General features: G+C 40.3%; 1 protein-coding gene across 2 annotated transcripts in view; it reads right to left on the bottom strand.

The window, feature by feature from the left end:
• nkain4 (sodium/potassium transporting ATPase interacting 4) overlaps positions 1 to 21,258 on the bottom strand; it is a 56,797-nt gene that overhangs the window by 28,657 nt on the left and 6,882 nt on the right. For both annotated transcript variants that reach the window (XM_086030914.1, XM_086030921.1), the window contains exons 2-3: positions 5,051 to 5,188; positions 2,448 to 2,528 (exon numbers count right to left, since the gene is read on the bottom strand). In XM_086030914.1, the coding sequence (XP_085887040.1) occupies positions 2,448 to 2,528; positions 5,051 to 5,188 (219 nt within the window). The remainder of the gene's footprint in view (positions 1 to 2,447; positions 2,529 to 5,050; positions 5,189 to 21,258) is intronic.

Raw genomic sequence — 21,258 nt, 5'->3', positions numbered from 1 at the left:
AATTTAGAGTATCCAATCAACTTACCATGCATGTTTTTGGAATGTGGGAGGAAACCGGAGTGCCCGGAGAAAACCCACGCAGGCACGGGGAGAACATGCAAACTCCACACAGGGAGGCCGGAGCCGGGATCGAACCCACGACCTCTGAACTGTGAGGCGGACGTGCTTGTCTGTTTTCATTTCAAACTTAATTTCATCACCCCCAAAAAGTTGTTATGGGCAGATGAAACCAAAGTTGAAATTTCTCACCATTACTCTACAAGGTATGTTTGGTGCAAACACAGAACATCACACACACACACACACACACACACACACGCCCACACACACACCCACACCCCCCCCCCCACACACACACACAAACAAACAAAAATGTGAAGCAGGGTTGCGGTGAGCATCATTAATTGGAGCTCTTTTTCTACACTTGGAATGCCAAGTGAAGTCAAGGCGGACGGAATTATGAACAGTTCAAAATATCAGTCAATCAATATTCACACAAAACATTCGGATTTCTAGGGAGGAAGCAGAAAAAAAAGTCAGGAAAAACCTACTAGAAATGTATGTAGGGTTAATCAGAGCCACTTTAAATGGTGGCAGGTGAGTGCTGACTCCCTTTTAACGTGGGTTTGAATGTGATTGGTTAATACTGAACACAGCCACATCCCCATTTTTAATTCAGTGTGCACACTTCTGCAACAACATTATTTCATTTGTTTAAGTTTACTTCCATCTTGAAAAGATCTGTTTTTTTTCATGGTCTCATTTTTCAACATCACAGAAATCTTACAATTAAACAGGGGTGTGTACTTTTTACATCGCCTATAGACAGCGGTATCAACACCAACTATTTGGATATTTAACAAAAAGGCCATGCTGTGATGATGAAGCAAAACAATACAGCTTCTGTGAATGGGGTTATTTATGTATAATTTTTATCAATAAATTTACGAACATTCAGCTACAGGAGACAGCCGTTGCTCTCTGAAGGAATGAGTGAGTCACAAAAACACAGTAAAAAGGAAAACAGATTTCTGTTCTGTGAATTTGCAATTACAGGTGTGATAAGTGATGACTGTTACCGCTTTGAGAGTGATTGTGGGTGTACGGCTGTGGGTCACGTGATTATTACATACCATACATACATATAAGTACTGGTGTTCACTCTGGCAGCTTTGAAGTTGTAAAACAGGCACCTGGTGTAGTGCATCACATTTACATTGAAAGAATAATGTTTTGCGGTGATAAAATTCAAAACCACTCAATTATGCCTTTAAAAGTTTACGACTCAATAGCAACTTACCAGTGTGCCATCAAAAACACGACAAATAAAAATGTGGAGGGATTACAACAGGACATAAAACTAAATCACGAGCACTGCAACTGCCATCATAAGTATCAGCCCAGATCACAGATGTTGGTGCCGGCCATACAAGGCAATGCGCTGATAGTAGCTCATAACTTGCTCATCTCACAACCGATTTTCATGAAGGTTACATTTACGTCAAAGCCAAAGAATGTGCTATCAAAACAAAAAATGCATCCTTGATTTCTTTTTCTTTTGTGACATCCGCGAACATGGACCGCGGCAGCACTTTGCCCATACCAGCTATGACTGGGCGTGTCATAGCTATCTATTTTACATACCTATGGTTGACAGAATTAATTGCGTGGTGCAATGTCAAATAAAATGCTACAGCAACAAATAGAAATCTAGTGTGTATTTGTATGTGCCTTTACTTGCAGCACCAACATCATAACAGGGGAATAACAACACTTTAATATTTTTCAAATAAAATAGCTCTCAGTTAATTGACTGATTGGAAGACGAAATATCAAAAGACATGATTAGTTATTAGTCAATATCAAGCTTTAGTCAACTAGTCAGTTAACCCCTACTGTCAAATGAATACCACTCAGACGCAGAATAGTAATAGAAGCTGAGAGTTGTACAGGTGTACATTCTGATACTGTGTGTCTAGCTTGTCTACAAATATTACAGCTAAATAAATAAATCATCATAACTGGATGACCAAACGTAAGGTGTTTCTGTCTTGAGGTTTCAAACACAATACATGCAACAGATGGCAAACACACCGATCAGCAACAACTCAATGACCACTCGGAGGTCATAGTATAGAATCATATAAAATATTCTGCCTTTACAACAGCAATAATTATCAGTTTTGATTGACACTGACAATAGATGTCTCAATTCAACAATATGTTTAGCAGAGTTGTACCACATCATAATGTGTGTTGAGCTAACAACATTTTGCTTAGAGACAAAGTACAGTATTTGAAAAAACTCTCAATATGACGCAGAATAGAATTGTTAATTATTATATAAGAGATTGATTATTATTATTGTTGATTTCATAATTAATCTCATTATATTGTGGTCAAATGCTTTGGCCGGTCGGTGTATTTGTCAATGCTAAAAGCCTCACCTTGGACAAGCCACCTACGTCCAGGTAAAAGCAGATGATGAAGACATTCCAGGCCACCCACAGTGCCGCCCAAACTGCATACTAAAAGGAAAAATAACATCAATGTTACATGGGTTAATACACAGCCTTAATTTTTAGAGAAATGAACAAAGCATGACACACTGTTATTTTACTCATTCTAAAATTGAAAAAGGCACGGTAGGATTTTAGTGTGTACGTAGTCCCTGTGGAATAAATAAAGGAATATTGCTTAAACAATGCAACAACAATTTTATGACAGCAATGGCTAAAATGAAATAAAATGAATAGAATGAAAGTTAACCAACCAAAATGCCTTTCAACTCATCTACTACATCTTAGCCTTGGTTGATATGTTATCCTTTGACAGAAGTGCTGGTTTGATATAATACAGTACAATACATCTTCATTTATATAGCGCTTTCAAAGGAGCTTTGCAGAACATTTATCATAAACTACCAATTCTACAAAAGACACGGGCGGCACAGTAGTACACTGACACGTCCGCCTCACAGTGCAGAGGTTGTGGGTTCAAACCCAGCCTCGGCCTTCCTGTGTGGAGTTTGCATGTTCTCCCCGTGCCTGCAAGGGTTATCTCCGGTTTCCTCCAATATTCCAAAAAAAAAACATGTTTTCTGCGGTTTCCTCCAACATTCCAACAAAACATGCATGGTAGGTTGATTGAACACTCTAAATTGTCCCTAGCACTGTCACTTACTTAGAGTATTTTTCCTCTGTACTATGTACAGGCCAAAATGAGTGTTCCTCATACTTTTTATGTGGATGTATGTTGGTGTGTATACACATGTGTATATACACACGTTACTGCTTATATTTACATAGGTTTGATCCCGAATGTTTGCCGTCAATGTTATACATTAATGGCTACATTATGCCGCCGTCCCTGTGTGACCTATATCTTTGCTGCTGTAACAATGAAAATTTCCCCACTGTGGGATCAATAAAGGCATTCTTAGGGTATGATTGAGAGTGTGAATGTTTGTTTGTCTATGCCCTGCAATTGTCTGGTAACCATTTCAGGGTTTACCCTGCGTACTGCCCGAAGTCAGTTGGGATAAGCTCCAGCGACTCTCGTGAGGATAAGCAGCTTGGATAATGGATGGATGGACAACAGGACACAGCATCGTAACAACTATTCCGACATACGCCTTGTTTGATCATGTTGGAATATTAAGTGATCATTGACACAGTCTGTGCCTGAATGTTGGAGAATGTCTGAATCCTGGATGAACAAGAGAAGTTAAAACTTCTCAACATGACTCCATCGAAATCTTCTGACTCATACTGAGTGGTGTGTTATTAATGTGTCAGAGGAAAATGTAGCCAGATAAACAGCGCTTTGGTCAAAACATACCGTACATGTTGAATCATGAAAATGCCCTGGCTTGCTAACCTCCCTATTCTGCGTCAAACGACTAATGGTGTCACGTAGAACATATCGCAAAGAAAATTTGGGGGTTGACTTCTCCTTTAAGTGAGTTATCAAAATAACGAGTCTTTGAATATTTATTCCCTTCTACTCATGACTCTGTGCATGATTCGTATACCAAGAATGACCTTCACTGTCTAGAATTGTGATGAGCCCCCAATCCAGCCCCTACCACCTGTGCCCAGCCCACTTTAATGAATTACTTAGACCTAATTACCACAGTTACAATGATTGAAGATTGTCACACAATACACTACAGAGGCTGGGGGGGGCTCTAAACTTTAAAGTCACCATTAGATTGGAAGTGTAATTTCACTAAAACTAAATTAACTACCACAAAAAAAAAAAAAATATGTACTCATTTTATAGAGCAGGGGTCCACAACTCATGGCTCTTTGATCTTTATGTTGTGGATCTTGTGGCTTGGGAAAATAAATTAAACGTGTCCAATCGAAGCGTATGTTATTTGTCTCAAAAACGTGTATCATGTCTTCTTAAGTCAAAGTTTTGGGCTACTTTCATATGTGGTCCTAGATCAGATAGGTATCGGATTTTGCTTAATTTTGCAACTTTGCTCGTGAAAGTCGGCCGAAGTTTGCAGTCGGAATCGCGCACGAACGCTCCGGATTAGAGCTGAAATGGGCAAGACGAGATCGGTCTAACAAAAAATGAGTTTTTATTTCATTTTTTTTCCCGTACAAAATTTGATATACGGCGTACACAATTTGAAATGATCAAAAAACGTACAAGTTGACAGGTATGCTTGCCACAAGCTGCTAATGCAGTCAACCGCAATAATGATTACAGGATCACGCCACTGCAAGTCCGACTTTAAATTAACCGTTGATGTTTATGTGTTATTTGGAAGGTTTTTATTTTGAAGTTGACCTATGCAGCATGTTGGCGGCGCGTTACCTTACGAGCACGTATTGTTGCAGCTGGTTTGACTTGCCTTTCTGACGGTGTTAACTAAATAAACAGTTTCCCGAGGTGGAAAACAAAATCCTCAAGCAATTTTTTTTAAACGAGATGCCCAAATTACTCAAGGACTCGTTTCACCACACCCCAAAACCGCAATGAAGAATTCTATCCTACATCCAAATAGCTCAGATTTATTGGGATTACATGCACTCACCACCACAATGTAGCGCGGTCGGTACTGTATGGTGCCAAAGAGGCCGAGGATGACAATGATGATGTGGAAGAAGTTGGCTAGGATCGGCGCCCACTGGTAACCCAGGAAGTCAAAGACCTGTCGTTCTAGAGCCAACACCTACAGAGCAAGATGAAGAGAAGAGACAAACATTAGATTCAAAAACAATGTTTTTCCTGGTCGCACATACACACATGCCGTTATTGTCTCATCGACTACTACTCAGGCTCACGGCAACTGGTGGACAATTCAACACTGAGCCAATCGGGCAGAGCGGCTTGAGTGGTTCTCCTCCAACAGTGGGAGCGCCCAGAGGGCAAAGACTTCAAGTTTAATACAATAAACAACGGTAGGTGTATTGATTCAACCACTACTGAGCTAAAGAGAAGCTCACAATTTCCTCTTCTTGCCAACAGCCTCTTGGAAGGAGAAGCCTTTATGGGAGGAGAGGACCATCCACAAAAATACCACTACAGGGAGCTTAGGCTTTTTATTAAAGTTGCAAGCTGGCATACGTTGTTTTCACATGACGAGCGGTATGCACAAACAACGAAGCTAAATCCATTACACTGAGACAAAAACATCCAACTGTCTCCCATGACATACTCCATTCCCACATTATTTGTTGTCTGGACTTGTTCCATTAAAAACTTTGAATCATTTACACACAGTAATTTCCCTCTCACCCACACTTTTACCCAATCTCATTGGGGGCAGAGCAAAGCAATTTCAAGGCTCATGACAGCTGATTTGATGTATGCATCAAGTCACCAGGCATTTGAGGAAAATGCAAGTGAAGAACGGAAACCATTTAATTAGAATTCTATTGCACTGCCAATTTGTGGGCATGCTCACACATGTGTTTGTGAAAAGCTCAAGCGACGATACGTTTCACTTTGTGTGTGCCATTTTCAGCCACACACTTGAGGATGGATGAGGCATGGAGGGAACTTTACCCCATTGACACCAGCGCATGAGAAGCACGTGCACACACATTTTGTACACAATCGAGCAGGCTCCTCTTAATGAAATGGAAATGTTACCAGGCACCCAATGAGACCTTGTGACAGACAGGGAGGGGGACATTATCAAATAGAGTGTGATAATTAAGAGTGAACAGCCTTTCACATAGAAAGTGAGGGCAATAACTTCACAGACATAGTGGGAAGTGACAACTGAGAAAGTAAGTGACCTCCAATGTGAATGAGAACCGTGGAACTGCTCACCCAAAGATAACAGCTTCCCCTCTCGTGACAAGAGCAAAATTGTTGGATGAGAACTGAAAAGTGAGGAGAAAATGTTTAAGTATGAAATAGACTAAGAGAGGTACGAGTGACCCAATTTACGAGTTTTACCAAGATTATTCTGGTGAGACCTTGAGGCGAGAACACAAACTTGAAATACAAGCGCTGTATATTGGCAGTAGGGTGGCCCGGCAAAAAAGGGGAAAGGGCCCATCTGTGTTTTAGACTAATACTTACCGGTGACCATATTTACCATATTAATAATTTCATATGGGTGAAATAGCAAAACTTGTGGCGATTTCCAGTTAGTAACAACACACACGCCACCCGGTAGGAAAAGTAAGATAATGCCTACTTATGACGTCATATTAAGCGCCAGTGGGTATTACCACTTCGCAGTGACTCATCATTGAATATCTTTTCATCTCTCTTTTGGCTCGAAACATACGACTGAATTCACTCTTTTTAATATTTGACAGCTTGACAACTTTTCATGGATGCAATTTTATTTGTCATGGCTCAAATAGCCGCACGCTATCATTTGGGTCTGTGTGCTCAAACTTTGGAGACACGTACACTAAGTCAAAGTCAAGTGTTACAACGGCGGCACACAGCCGACAAGCCATCAGAAGTTTCTTCACAAATGTCCTCCAACATACGACGGCAGTCAAAACATTACAACATAGACAACACACGTGCACGGGGAGGGTTTTTGTTTCGACACGCGGTAAATTTTAACCATGCGAGGTGAAAAGGATCAAGCATGGTTGTGTTAGCTTAGCATTCGGTGAATGTTAGCAACATTCTTATTTCCAGAGCTGCGCATTTTACAAAGATTTACCAGTATGTTTATTGCCTGCAGCCTGGTACCGGTTCCGTTGTCCGTGTATGCGCCTTTGTCGGGCTGGAACAAATAGTAGTCGCCTATAGGCCGATCCGCCTATCATTTTAAATGGGCTTCTGTTCGCGTTTCCGTCTACAAACTTCAACCAACTTCTACTTTGCCTTTCTCCGACCTTTTCCTTATCCATCTTCATTTTCCTCATGGCTGGATCAGCATCGCTAGAAGATCACACACACACTATGGGGCTGGAGACAAAATGATGGACGAGACTCGGGCGTTGTAAACTTGAAACAGCATAGGCCGAGTACCGTGTAACCTGAGGCCTGCATGTACATTAAAAATAACAAAGCTGAGGTTAGCATGTTGGCTTGGCACTTGGCAAGAATTCCAGTTTTTCATGTGGCCCTTTTGCAAAATTAATTGCCTGCCCCTGTTCTATGCTAGAGATAATGGAAGTTGGTGTACTGTCAATTTAAATGCAAGAAAGACAAAATAACCATTCGTGCAAAATCTGTACACAGCTTTTAGTTTGTCTGGAATAATGTAAAAAGATTGAAAAGATTGGTTATTACATTATAGAAGTGTGTAGGCATTGGAGAGGTGTGCATGCATGCCACATCCTCCTCTCAATGTTGTAGTAAGCCTCTCTGATCGCCGCTAACTCAATAGTCCATCGAGATGACGGCAATCAATCTTGGGGAAAGAAATCTCTCTCTCAGACACACATACACACACGCGCGTGCCCACGCACACACACATCATCATTCAAGCCCATATGGCCAAATGACCCCACATCTCTGAAGAAGCAGATTACAGGGGAGTGGGGTGGAATTTTATCACCAACACTCTTCCAGGAGTAGTAAGCCGGCAACATAGTGGCCTGCAAATGCCTAATACTCATCCCCTGATCGCGCACAAATGACTCCCTGGAGGCTGGCAAGTTCACTGTGTTTTGGTTCGGGTGCGTATGTGGAGGATTGTTACCCACATATTGTATTCCTCCTGTAAATATGTCATTTGAATACTACTTAAATGAACTGGACTCTACATGAGAAGGGCTTGATCTCTTCATCACTTGTAACTCTTGAGGATGCATTCAAGGCTCAACCCATTTAGCCCGGGAGCACATAGCTGCGTTTCTACCACTAGAGCCTGGAGCGCTGTTGCGTATTTCTACGTTTAGAGCCGGGAAAGCGGATACGACGGAAACTGTAAAGCCTAAGCGGCCAGATGTTGTTGGCCTCACATCAGTCCAAACAATACCTGAAACTTAAAAAAAAAAAAAAAAAAAAAAAGATAATTCAACAACTAATCGATTATAGAGACCTTGTTTAATTTAAAATTGTCCAATTCCTTGTGATTTCAGCCTCTCCACAGTAAATATTCTGCAATTTTTATAGCCTTCCATGAAAGCAGCCTGATTATCTTTGTGCTGAATCAAAATACAACATTTGCAAACATCAACTTTTACTTTGATTTTTGTGTATTTTCTGACGCTACAGACCAAAGCAATAACTGAATCATAATTAATTCAATCAATTAGAAATAACATCATGTTTTTTAATAAAAGGATAGAAATTAAAACATTCTTTAAAAAAAAATTCAATTCAGCGCCTAATCAACAAAATAATCAACAGATTAATCAATTATTAAAATAATCATTAGTTGCAGCAAGGGGATATATATCGTTATCGATATCATCGTCAATCTTGCTTTCACGATGTGTAATTTTACATTATCGAGTATTAATACTGCCTCGAAAAGCGAGTCAGCCGACAGCGTGCAAAGTACAAGGAAATGCTGTATAAGGGTGCATTGACGGCTACGGAGCCCCTAAGGTGACATGGAAGTAACGTTATGAGTTTTTTTGTTCTTCATTGTTAAATATTGCCGTAGAATATCATTATGTTTTGCAGAAGCTGTATTTAGCAATTTAAAAGAGATGTTCACAAACGCTGTCTATCCACAATTGGTCTGTGGAGCAAGTGCAGATTTAAAATATTTTTAGTAGAATATCGTCAAATTATCATTATCGAGGTTTTTGAAAAAATATCGAGATATTTTGATAATATTGAAGTATCGCAATACGTATTGCCTTGCAGGCCAAGTATGGGGATCCATATCGGCTTGGCACAAAAGTGTATCATCCCAGCACTACTGTACGCTATGTAACCTGAAAATAGCTCCAGAACCTGGGGCAGGTCAGGAGTGGACATCCTCTTTGAAGTGGAACGAGGGAAGGTAACCATTTTTTATTCTTTTTAAATTGACAAACAGTTTGATTTTTAACACATTTCTGTGCGCAAAAATGTGCAAAATCAAAATTAATTATATACCTAATTATATATCCAAGTAAATGCCAATCAAGTAACCAAATGACTTTCAGAAGCCATATCATAACAGCTGTTGTCTTCCAAAATGAACCAAAGAGGAGGATAATGTCTTGAGACAAACAATGAATCCCAGGTCCAGGTGTGACGACTCTTTGCCCGAGCTTGCCTTACTCATCTGCTCCCAGCAGGGAGTAAAGCATTTATCACAGTTCGCTCCAATTTTTCATGCCTGGATAAAGTCATTATATATTGCAGGGCCAGGCTGTGGAACACTACCAATCTGTATGTGTAGAGAATTTGATAGATGGACAGATAGAGAGCCCAAAGTGGTGCCAGGTCTCACACAAAGCCGAAACAGGGATTAAGAGGCAAGGCAGTCATCACGAGGCACTTTACTCCTCGCAGTATGAGATGTGGTCGTTGGGGTCAAAGCTGCGGGAGATTATTTTTTTGTGCTTTTCTTGATTTAGGTGTATTGATGACAGAAAGCCAAAAGGTTACTTAAAGAGAAAGTCAACTCAAACAAATTCTTGAGAGTAATATGTTCGAACAGGAAATTCTGATTCATATTGCATTTCTGGAATATGAACTAAGTGGAAAAATCACCCCGTTTTTATCCATCATTTCCTGTGTTTGGTCATGTGATGCTCGCAAGCTGTGGTGGGCACTGTGATGTCTTTTTCTGTGAATAGCAAGTGGCAAAATGGCTGCGCCATGAATTGGATAAAAACAGGATGATTTTTTAAATACATATTCCACAAATGCAATATGAATCAGAACACCTTGTTTAGAGTAGAGGGGGCACATAGAACATATTATTGTAAACAACATTTTTGACTTGGCTTCCTCTTATAATATAATGATATGCAATCATAAGAATAATAAATAATATAAATAAATAAATAAAAAATAAATAATAAGAATATGCATGTTAGCCTACACACTTGCGATTGTGCTACCGCTATTGGGATGCAAACCACAAATACATTTAAGTACCTAATTGTCCTACAAGACCTTTGACCCCTCTCACATTCATATTAACTGGGTTATATTGTGTAGTCATTAGTTATCTTGAGGCCCTGGACTGGCAGCCTAATGAACCTTAGTATTTGGTCACAATAGGTTTGTTCGTTGAATGTGCAAATGGGATGTGAACATACAGGTGGAAATGTTTCGTACATGACCATTTTGAACACAAACATTATTGCAAATATTACATAATGATTACAAAATAAAAAAGTGCGTGGAGTGCATGCATCCCTGCTTGTTTATGGCACACTGCTCAACAACAAAAAACGAAGACGGAGTTGGATCTTTTCTTAGGTACGATTGGCTTCTGCACTTGAATGCAGCTTGACGCTACAAGATCAGCTTGAATTGTCTTCCACTTTGGTACTTTCATTTGTTTAAACAACACAAGTTCTGTTTAAGAATGGTTTTATGATGTCCTCACAAGACATTTACGTTTCGCTAGCCTAAGAGCATAACTGCCCAACTCATATTTAACTTACTGTCACAAATATCAATAACAAGTACCAAAGAGCTTGCCAAAAGGTGCGTTTCTTTATGACTGTGTTGATTCTCAAGTCATCTGAGGTAATGGAAATCTACAAAGGTTTAACCAAGGCATCTGGACTCTTCTTGTTTGCTGAATTGGTTGCCTTTTTAAAAATGATTGAGCAATAATGCTATAAGACTACATGGTTCGCTAGTCTGTCATTGCCCATTGACGATTGACGATAGACGGGAAACTAAATTTTTTTTTTTTTTTTTAAAGATAGATTAAACAATGATGGAAGTGACTTTTTATCCATCAGTGTAATCATCACTAACCAGGTCAAGTATCGGCCCGTTTTGCTGACGACTGACAGAAACACGCCCCGCTTGTCTCATGTGTTTTTTCGCAGGGGGTTACTTTAGAGAGGACTGCGCTGGCTACATATGGGTGAGAGTGAGTGCTCTTGTTTTCAATAGGATCTGTGTGGGAACTTTGATGGCCGGTTGGGATTGACTAGGGAGGCGGAACCAGAAGACGTCACTTCACTTTGCAATGACATCACAAATCTACAATCTTTGTTTGAGGCTAATATGGTATGTCTGTGTGTTTATTTGCATATAAACCTTAATGGTTGTGGTTTTCTGTTAAATCTTGGTGAAATTAATTACATTCAAGACTGTCTCGTGTGTTTGATCACGGGGCATTGACTGTATATGGAAACGTTTTGCGCTTCCTGTACAGCAGTTGGCAGTATGCACCAAAGAGCTGTAATCCGCCAATGAACCAAAAGAAGGAGGAGGAGGAGAAGGAGAAAAATAATTGCTATACAAGAAGAAGAAGGAGGAAGAAGAAGGCATTTAGAAACAGAGGTTGGAGTGCCACTCGGTTTGGAATTTACTTACGCTTGGCCACACTGCGGAGCTGGATTGTGGTTAACATAGGTCATTTTAAACTTTAAATTAAAACTTTGACGTTTCAGAAGTTAAACAGCTGCAGGCAGCCACCAGTTCAATAGACTGGCAAGTTAGGGTATGTGAAACCTGACAGACCAATGGACCTATGATGAACTATAATAATAATAATAATAATTATAATAATAATACCTGACAAAATACCTGACCGACCAACTGATGATTACATGTTAGTTTGCCTTGAAAAAATGACGGACTGACGAATGAGGGATGGGTACCCAGGCCGTTGATAGATGACAAATAACGGACCATCAAAATGTAGTAAAATGCCCACCTCTGAGTAGTAGTACCACTGAGGGTACCAAAGAGGTCTTGGCCTGCAGTCAACATGATTCTATCAGTGGAGGCGGCAGAAGTATTTTGATTAGTAGAGGTTGTATTACACATTGCTGCATCAAGAGGAGGAATACAGTTGGGATGTGACAAAAACACGCAAGGTTAATGTGAAGGTTTTTCCTCTTTTCATTTTATTTCCACATATTTGAGAAACTAATCATACTCAAAGTGGTTGATAAACCACACAACAGTGATGAAATGAAAGCAGTCTAAATCAGCGTGTCACTTCCCATGTGAATCTTGGACACAACCAAAATCGTAAAGCGCCACCTGACTCACCTCAATTAACAGGCAGCAATTTAACTATGACAGAGTAAATTCTCATTATGACGCGCAGCAGCTGCTACCCTCCAGCTGAGTGAGCCACTGAGTGTTTTAATTCACCACCACAGGACGTTACCAACTTCATAGAATAGAATATAGATTTGGCCTGTTTGAGCACACAAGACAATTAGAGGGAAAACATTTGAGAAGTGCTCACTCCCCATAAAACACGCCTGAATGCCCGTATCATTGTTTGAGAGAAGAAGGATGAATGTTGTTCGGCCCTTCAACAGAGTCGAATCTGTCAAGGTAGTCATCCAGGTTGCCGGTGCTCCCAAAGCAATTTCTGTGATGCCACTCTATAACAAATGACACTGCTACCACCGTTGAAATGGAAAAAGAGAAATGGGCTTGCAAACAGTTCTAGGTTTATCTCCATTATAAAGTAAAATTGCGGTGTCATTGATGTGGAACACTGACACGCGCATCCACGCGCACGCATGCACACACTTATTCACCCTTGTGCATGGACACGCACACACTGGATTTCTCCAGCAAAGGTTATCTCATCAAAATTAATGGACTGGTAAATTGATGACATTAAAATTGTAAATGCTAATATAAGGATGGGGGTACCGAACTACGACTGCATTTCAGAAATCATTTAAGCATGTTAGTAACTCGCAAGAGAATGCGTCTTGGGTTACCTCCTGTGACCGGAGTCCCTTCTGTTCTCTGTATGCCCAAAAAAATAAATAAATAGGCCACTTTTACATGTAGCCCCCCAACATCCTGCGACTGTCCTCAGTGTGACATAGTAGCATTTACACCAAGACTTGGAGCGGCAAAGATTTATGTCGATTTGAGATCTTGACATAGTCTTGGCGCACCACAGGGCTACTCAAGACTGGGTGCATTTTGGGTGGGGCGCCTTGTTGCTGTTGTAAAAATAAACAGTGCAGAACCTATCTTTGGAATGATAGTTGTCCAGCGAAAAGGATGTGTACTAGGCCCCATGTTGTAAAATGCAAACCCAAGAGCTTTTTCACCAGCGCCAGTGTTTGCTGTCAGAATGCAAACTCAGATCTGCTTTCCAATTCCTAAGTCTCAGGATGACACATAGACGGTGCATCTCATCGCCACTGCAAAGCAGCTAAGAAGGATTATGAAAAAACATCAAAATAAATAAAAATAAAATGCAAGCAATTCTACCAGACTATGTAAAGATCCTATAATAACTTGGGTATGGTCAAGGTGATTTTGGATTTTGCTTTTTGTTGTTACAGTCTATTAGAGAGAGACAGTGATCAGACAGATAGACAGACTTCATTAATCCATACTCATTCAAGCAGCGCCTCACACCTAGGCTGCATTACACTCCCAAGTAAAATGATGACAAATCTGGGGGGGAGTCTGAGCAAGAGTACATCTACTATGCAGTCACCTTGCCTTAAGACCAGGGCCGGAGCCATGACAGACTACACACCCAGTGAGATTCATGAAGAAACAAATACTTTTCATTTTTTGGGAAATTATTTTTGAATTTGTGTTTTGTTGTGTTTTTTCTTTTATTGAATATCAAGCATGGCATAATTGAAGTTGTCTAAGGAAGTTCTGAACTTCATATTATTCAGTTTGTCATTATATTTGAATGTACGATGTGTTGGGACAGGAGGATTGTGGCTCAGTGAGAGAAATATTCAGGCCCACACTGATTTTTCCAGGCCCACCCATTAGCCACATTCTGGCTCCGCCCCTGCTTACGACACACACACAATTGGCTGTTGTTCAATCAACATTGGTTGGTGGCACTGGTGTTGTGATGGCGGGACATTTCGGCGTCTGTTCTTCAATACAGCGGCTGATGAGGGTGTTGACATAACAATGCCCGTGTCAAGACCACTCAGAATACAACACGGGGGTCTAATAAAAAGCGCAAAAGGAGCACTCATGGACACACACACTCCATTGTACATAACTAGGATGACCTGCAAGACCTGATGAAATGGAAATGGTTTTCCAGAAGAAAAAATGTTAGCTAGGTTAAGAGCTTCATGTGTAAACATCACACATTGCTGAGCGTCAATTGCGTACAATCGCTAGAAGTGATCAGATGTCAAATCTACTAGCTAAAGGGCCCCCAGACAGAAGCTCGTCCTTTTTAGCAGAGTTTAACTGATCCTGTTGCTTGAAAAGAGCTTTCTTATCATTCCACATTCCAAAATTGCAAGATGGCGATTTATTGAAGAGTTAATGTCTTCTAGTGGATATGGCACACCATATCTCTTCTATTAATTAGCTTAGTTCTGTAATGGTATTGTGGACTTTATTGTGTTGACTGCACAACACAGCAAATTACAAGGACTGAGGGATACAAAAGGGCAGAGCTGGGCATTTTACTACAAATTGAGCGTCCGTCATTCGTCATCCGTCATTAGAGATGGAAAATTGAAACACCACAGCCATATTGCAGAAAGACGCATTGTTTCCAAGCAATGAGTTGACTCAGAGTCTTTGTACATACCCGCAGGTACTCATAAAAGGCGCGTGATCGGTTCCCGGTGCGAGATCGACCAACAAGAGCACAAGTGGATTTATGCCGTGAGCTGACTGCGTGCGCATCATTGCAGTCTCTCGCTAGTCTAGTCCACGCGAGCAATGTTCTGTTCAGAAACTCATAACGTTATTCAAATGTGCTGTTCGGCAGCTGTGTTTACAAGTTGCGAGCAGAGCGCGCTCAGCCACCCGGCAAGCACGAACGTGCTCAGCGCAAAAAATGACGTCAAAATAAATGTGATGATCGGAAACTCATAACGTTATTCAAATGTGCTGTTCATTTAGACAGTCAAGCTGGATGAGAGGATAGGACAGTACTACAACAGCTGTGTTTACAAGTTACCAGCAGAGAGCGCTCAGCCTCCCGGCAAGGACGATGAGACATCAGCAAATAAACTGTTAAAGTGTTTGTTAGTTTTGTCTTAAGTTTGTCTTAAAACATCTTACCCTAAGTAGAATCCCGCATTGCATTTTATCCAAAGGACCTTGTTGATGTTATTGTCCAAAGAGAAAGTTAAGGCATGATTATCTCCGGCGACCGTGCGTCTTCATTTTAAAAGAAGTAGAAAGGCAACGAAGAAGAAGGAATTAATGAAGAAGAAGGTATTAATGAAGAAGTAGCAGCAGCAACAGCAGCAGTTTTACTTTCACTTTGCACAACAACGACAGCAACGACGACGACAAGCGTTTAAAAGTGCAGGGTTGTACCTTTGGATAAAATGCACTACGGCATTCTAGTTAAGGTATGTCAATTTTAGGATAAAAGTTAAGACTTTAACATAGTTATTAGCAAATGTTCCGTCTTAATCATCCGCTGCCGCGGTTGAAGCTCACATCCCTCTCACAGCCTGCAGCTTGGTATTTAGTCTTCATTTTGCATTTTTGAAGTGAAATGTATTGTATAACAAGTATTTACAAGTGAGAACCATGTAGGGGGGTTCGCAACGGCGTAACAGAGGTGTAAATCCCCCCAAAATAAAACTTTAGAATAAATCTAATATAAAATCAAATAAATAAATACATAATAAAAATAATAATAAGTCAACCTTTGCTTTGCGGTTTTTCACCTATTGCGGTGGGTTCTGGTCCCCATTAACCGCTATAAACGAGGGGTTACTGTACTGTTAGGTGTTACTGTTGTAAAACACAATATGTACGTATTTGGCCAGTTGGGTGTCCAACTATCAAGCGATCACTAGCTTAAAACGCGGAAACGGATATATGTATGTGTTACGAGCTGATCAATTGGATCGCAGGCAGATGCTTGTGATTCAATATTTGTATTATCGTTAATAATACACTCAACTTTTGTGGTGCAAACAGCTGGGGTCATAATAGGAACATCACATTAAACATTGACACCTCTCGCATTCGACGAGACACGAGGGGCATTCATCATACAGCTGGACATTTCACACTCAAACAGAAAAAAAGTTCCTCAATGTAGTAAATGTTAGCTACAAATATCCAAATAACATTGCCATTCTTTCAATCTTTAAAAGCTAACCTATATCAAGAAGAATGATGGTGGTTATATCACTTTGCTATTTTACTTACGGTAATTACAATGAATGTTCCATCTAGTCACTTGTGTTAAAAAGCTTAATCAAATCAGTCGGGCTTCCATCTTTGGTCTACTGGTTGGGATGTCAAATGTTATTGTAGTTTTTTGCCATGGTATCGTTTGCTTTCCTTGTTTTCTTTTAGTTATATAAAATAAATGACCTGTTTTGTCAGCGGCTAATTGTTGCAAACAAAGTTCTTATTACAGCAAAATATTTTGCACGTATATCGTGTCAATCTTTACATCATACAAAATTACGGTATGCCAAATGAGATGACTATACAGGTATATCAGCAAACATGCTCAATGCTGGGCAACCAAATCCTATGCAGTGCGACCAACTGAAAAAGTTAGCAGCGCCAGTGCTACCAGTGCAAAAGTTAGTGTAGAGCCCTTTCATGCATTAGGTTTATCATATCCTGGTCACAAGTCAATCACAAAGCGCATATCAAGACAGAAAAAAACGCAATGAAAACGTGATGTGTTCTTCACACACTAGTGACTCTGAGCCTCATTCACGTCTACTTAACCGTAAATAGGCTCCGAATCTTCATCATATTCTGCCTCATACAATATACGTACTAGATCTGCTGGTGTTCTAGATTGAAGGGACTCTCTTAATGGCACAATGGCTCTAACACCCACAACACATTTCACATCTGCTTGGATAATTTCAATAGGCCTGCTGTCGAGTATTTGCCAACGGCTGAAGGGAATATAGTGGGAAAAACATTAATTATGCTATTCAGAACACTATGAATCACTGTCCAGAGAGGCATTGTGTAAACTGAATGGTGCTAAACCAATTGTTTTCTCATTTTTGCAATGACCTACTTACGAAATCCAATTGACTGTGCCAAGGAAATGCAGTTCATGATCACTGACCAACATAAATCAATATACAGCTACAGCTGTAGTGAAAGTGCTATATAAATAGAGATGTATTGTATATTGTATAAGAAAAGAGATGCACTTAAGCTATCCTTGCTTTTACCAGCCCACACAATTCAAAAAGACACCTGCGTTTAGCAATTTAGGCTTAGTAGCACTTAGGCTTGTCACAATACTAGAATTTCAACTTCAATACCGATAGCCAGTTCAGTATCGATACTCGATACCATTTCGATACCACCCGGAACAAATTAAAGCACAGGCTTTTTTTTTTTTTTTTTTACTGTAAAACTTTTTTTATCGACAAAAACTTAAATTAGCATTTTTAAGAGGTAGTGCAAAAAATAGTACAACTTCAGTATTTAACTTCGACAACCCTCTGTACAGTCAATGCCTGGAACCAATGACACATTTGAAGTTGTCTGAACCTGGGGTAGTGCAAAACAAAGGAAGAAGTAGTGCAAAGAACAAAGCACACACAAAAAAAAAATATTAATCTGTAAATTGTCTGAACTAGTGCAAAGAAATAACCATACTGTGCAACACCAATGGCACATCATTTTCAAGTTGTTTGAGGTAGTGAAAAAGAATAACACCCACCACTTACAGAAACATAAATTGACAACAAAATCTGTAAGTTGTCTGAGTATCTAGACCCACATGTTTATCTTTTAAGGCAAACCAACAAGTCACAGATAATAATAATAGTAATAATAAAAAAATAAAATAAAATAAATTAAAATACTTTCAGTTATTGGCTATCCAGAATAGTAGCAGGTAGGGCTGGGCATCGTTTGAATTTGGACGATTCCGGTTCCGATGTTTTGATTTGATTCTGGTTCCTAACAATTCACAATTCTGATTCTTAAGAAAAAAAAATAGAAGGATTTATTTTTGGGCAAATCACATGAACTTCTCTGTTCTTCAATTTCATGATCTTTTTACTATTTGTGAACTTTACCATGGATTACTCAAAGGGATGTTTTTAACCAGTATTTATTTTAATACATTTTTTGCATTATTATCTAGTATTATTTTTCACAAGAGCTTTATTTTTGAGAAGTGCAAGACAATACAATAATGGAGCTGTTACTGAAAACATGCTACTGAACACTTGGCTAACCTTGTCTTGCTTTAGAAAGAAAATATATGTGACAAACACAACGCTGCATTTTATGGGCAAGCAAGGAAGTCTATCTAATCCTAGCAGTCTATGTGAACATATGATGCATATGTATGTACAGAGTTTCTGTATATGCTGCAGCTGCGTATGCTATATTAGCTGGATATGTGCATTTGAGTTTTGAACTTGTTGGTTCAATGTTGGGCGGCACGGTGTTCGACTGGTTAGCACGTCCGCCTCACACTTCAGAGGTCGTGGGTTCGATCCCGGCTCCGGCCTCCCTGTGTGGAGTTTGCATGTTCTCCCCGTGCCTGCGTGGGTTTTCTCCGGTTTCCTCCCACATTCCAAAAACATGCATGGTAAGTTGATTGGACACTCTAAATTGCCCCTAGGTGTGATTGTGAGAGCGAATTTTTGTCTCTGTGTGCCCTGTCGATAATGGATGGATGGATGTTCTATGTAAGCCCACTAGTTGAAACACAGCATTCTGATTAATATTGCGTTTGTGGAATATGAGTTAAGCCGTTTTTAGCCATCTCAGGTGGCAGCCATTTTGTCACTTCTGTTGACTGAAAATGACATCACAGATACTCAGTGCTCAGATTGTCGATGCCTGACCCCTGAGCAACTGTGATGTCATTTTCAGTCGACAGAAGTGACAAAATGGCCACCTCCAGAGATGGCTAAAACGAGTGGATTTTGCTGCTTAACTCATATTCCACAAAGGCAATATTTATCAGAATGCCTTGTTTCAACAAGCCTGCATAGAATATTCTTAAAAAAAAACATGCTTGGGTTCACTTCCACTTTAATGATCTCTTGGTTAGCAACCTGGTCGATCAGCCTGTTTAATGGCCATGCAATTTGCTTATTCTCAGTTACAGCAATTTAATGCACTGATATCGGCAAGTTGTCATTGAGCAGAGCAGCGTTTGTGTACGATCGCCAGCACACTCGCATATGAGCAGAGCGGGTGGAGGGACAAAATGTTGACCGACATCCAAACTTCCCTCATGAATATTCAACGTCAATTATGAACGTTTTATTGAGCAAAAGAATTAGCAGCAGAAGCACGTTGTGGCGGGGGGATGCTAGCACAGCCTAAACTCCTTGTAATGTGTGGGAGATGACAACGTGCCAAAGGATAACGTCTAGCCTTTCGAGACAACGCTATTCAGGATCTGCTTCACTCGGGAAAAACTTTCTTGGAAGCACTTTAGCTGAACCCTCTTGGAGGCTTTCACTACAAAGTTAGTTTATTTGTTAGCTGCTGTACATCATCAAAATTTGAGGAAAAGTGAACTGTCTGACTATTAGGAGTTTCTAAACTGCAGCAGGAACACGGACACCTTCCAGCTTTTTTTGCATTTCATTCATGTTCGTAAGATGTGTATGAAGCAGTAGCTTCTCTCCTAATAAATAAAGGCTTATCCTTTATTCAACATTTTAGGCCCTTAACTGAAGTTTGGATTACATCGCCGAATCTTGTGGGTATTTCTCCGAGGCTGCATCCATCCAAGTATGGCTTCATCAATTATTTGAACAACTTCCATAATTTGAATGCAGAAAAAGGATGAAGCATCATCTACTGCACTGTACTGCAGTTTACACTCCGTGTAGAAATAATGGAAACACAGGAGGAATGGTTCCATAAAAGACAGAATGTCCAAAGCTAGGAGTCATTTTACACTTCAAAAAGAAGATAAAATATCTACCACAACAGCAAGGCTACCGCTCTCCGCAAGTCATCAAGGATAGACAATCACCGGTTCAATTGCACAAAGGGTAAGAAAGAAATGCGTAATAAACACATTCATTCATGAGCTGCCGATGGCCACAACACACGCCGAGCAGTAGGACTGCAGCTATCGAATATTTTGGTATTCGAATACTGAAAATTCTATCGAATAATACGGGTATTCGGGTCAAAATATAAGGATATTTTTTTGCTTCCAAGCAGAGGGAGTTGAAAACCCTCATGGATCAAGTTAGTCGTGTCGCATGTTTGCAACTTGGGGGGGAAAGTTCCCAAATTAATGATACAGGATTTTTTTTCTGCCCTCTTGTCCCAACACTCAGACATGAAAGGGAAGCTACAAACATACTCAGCGAACACGCCGTCTCGGCTAAGGCTAACTTCAAAATATCTATCCATCCATTATCTACACCACTTATCCTCACATGGGTCGTGGGCGTGCTGGAACCTATCCCAGCTGTCTTCAGTAGGCGGGGGACACCCTGAATTGGTTGCCAGCCAATCGCAGGGCACACAGAGACAAACAAACATCCGCACTCACAATCATACCTAGGGGAAATTTAGAGTGTCCAATCAACTTACCATGCATGTTTTTTGGAATGTGGGAGGAAACCGGAGTTCCCGGAGAAAACCCACGCAGGCACGGGGACAACATGCAAACTCCACTCAGGTAGGCCGGAGCCGGGATCGAACCCACGACCTCTGAACTGTGAGGCGGACGTGCCAACCAGTTGACCACCGTGCCGCCAAACTTCAAAATAAAGCCTATCAAATAATACATTGAGTCATTGATGCCAATGCAATAGCCTT

Source organism: Filicampus tigris, chromosome 1 (genome assembly GCF_054856515.1).
Source record: "Filicampus tigris isolate MCC_2025a chromosome 1, RoL_Ftig_1.0, whole genome shotgun sequence".
NCBI classification, from domain to species: domain Eukaryota; kingdom Metazoa; phylum Chordata; class Actinopteri; order Syngnathiformes; family Syngnathidae; genus Filicampus; species Filicampus tigris.
The sequence above is the reverse complement of the archived record's forward strand: the minus strand, read 5'-3'. Positions and strand labels throughout refer to the sequence as shown.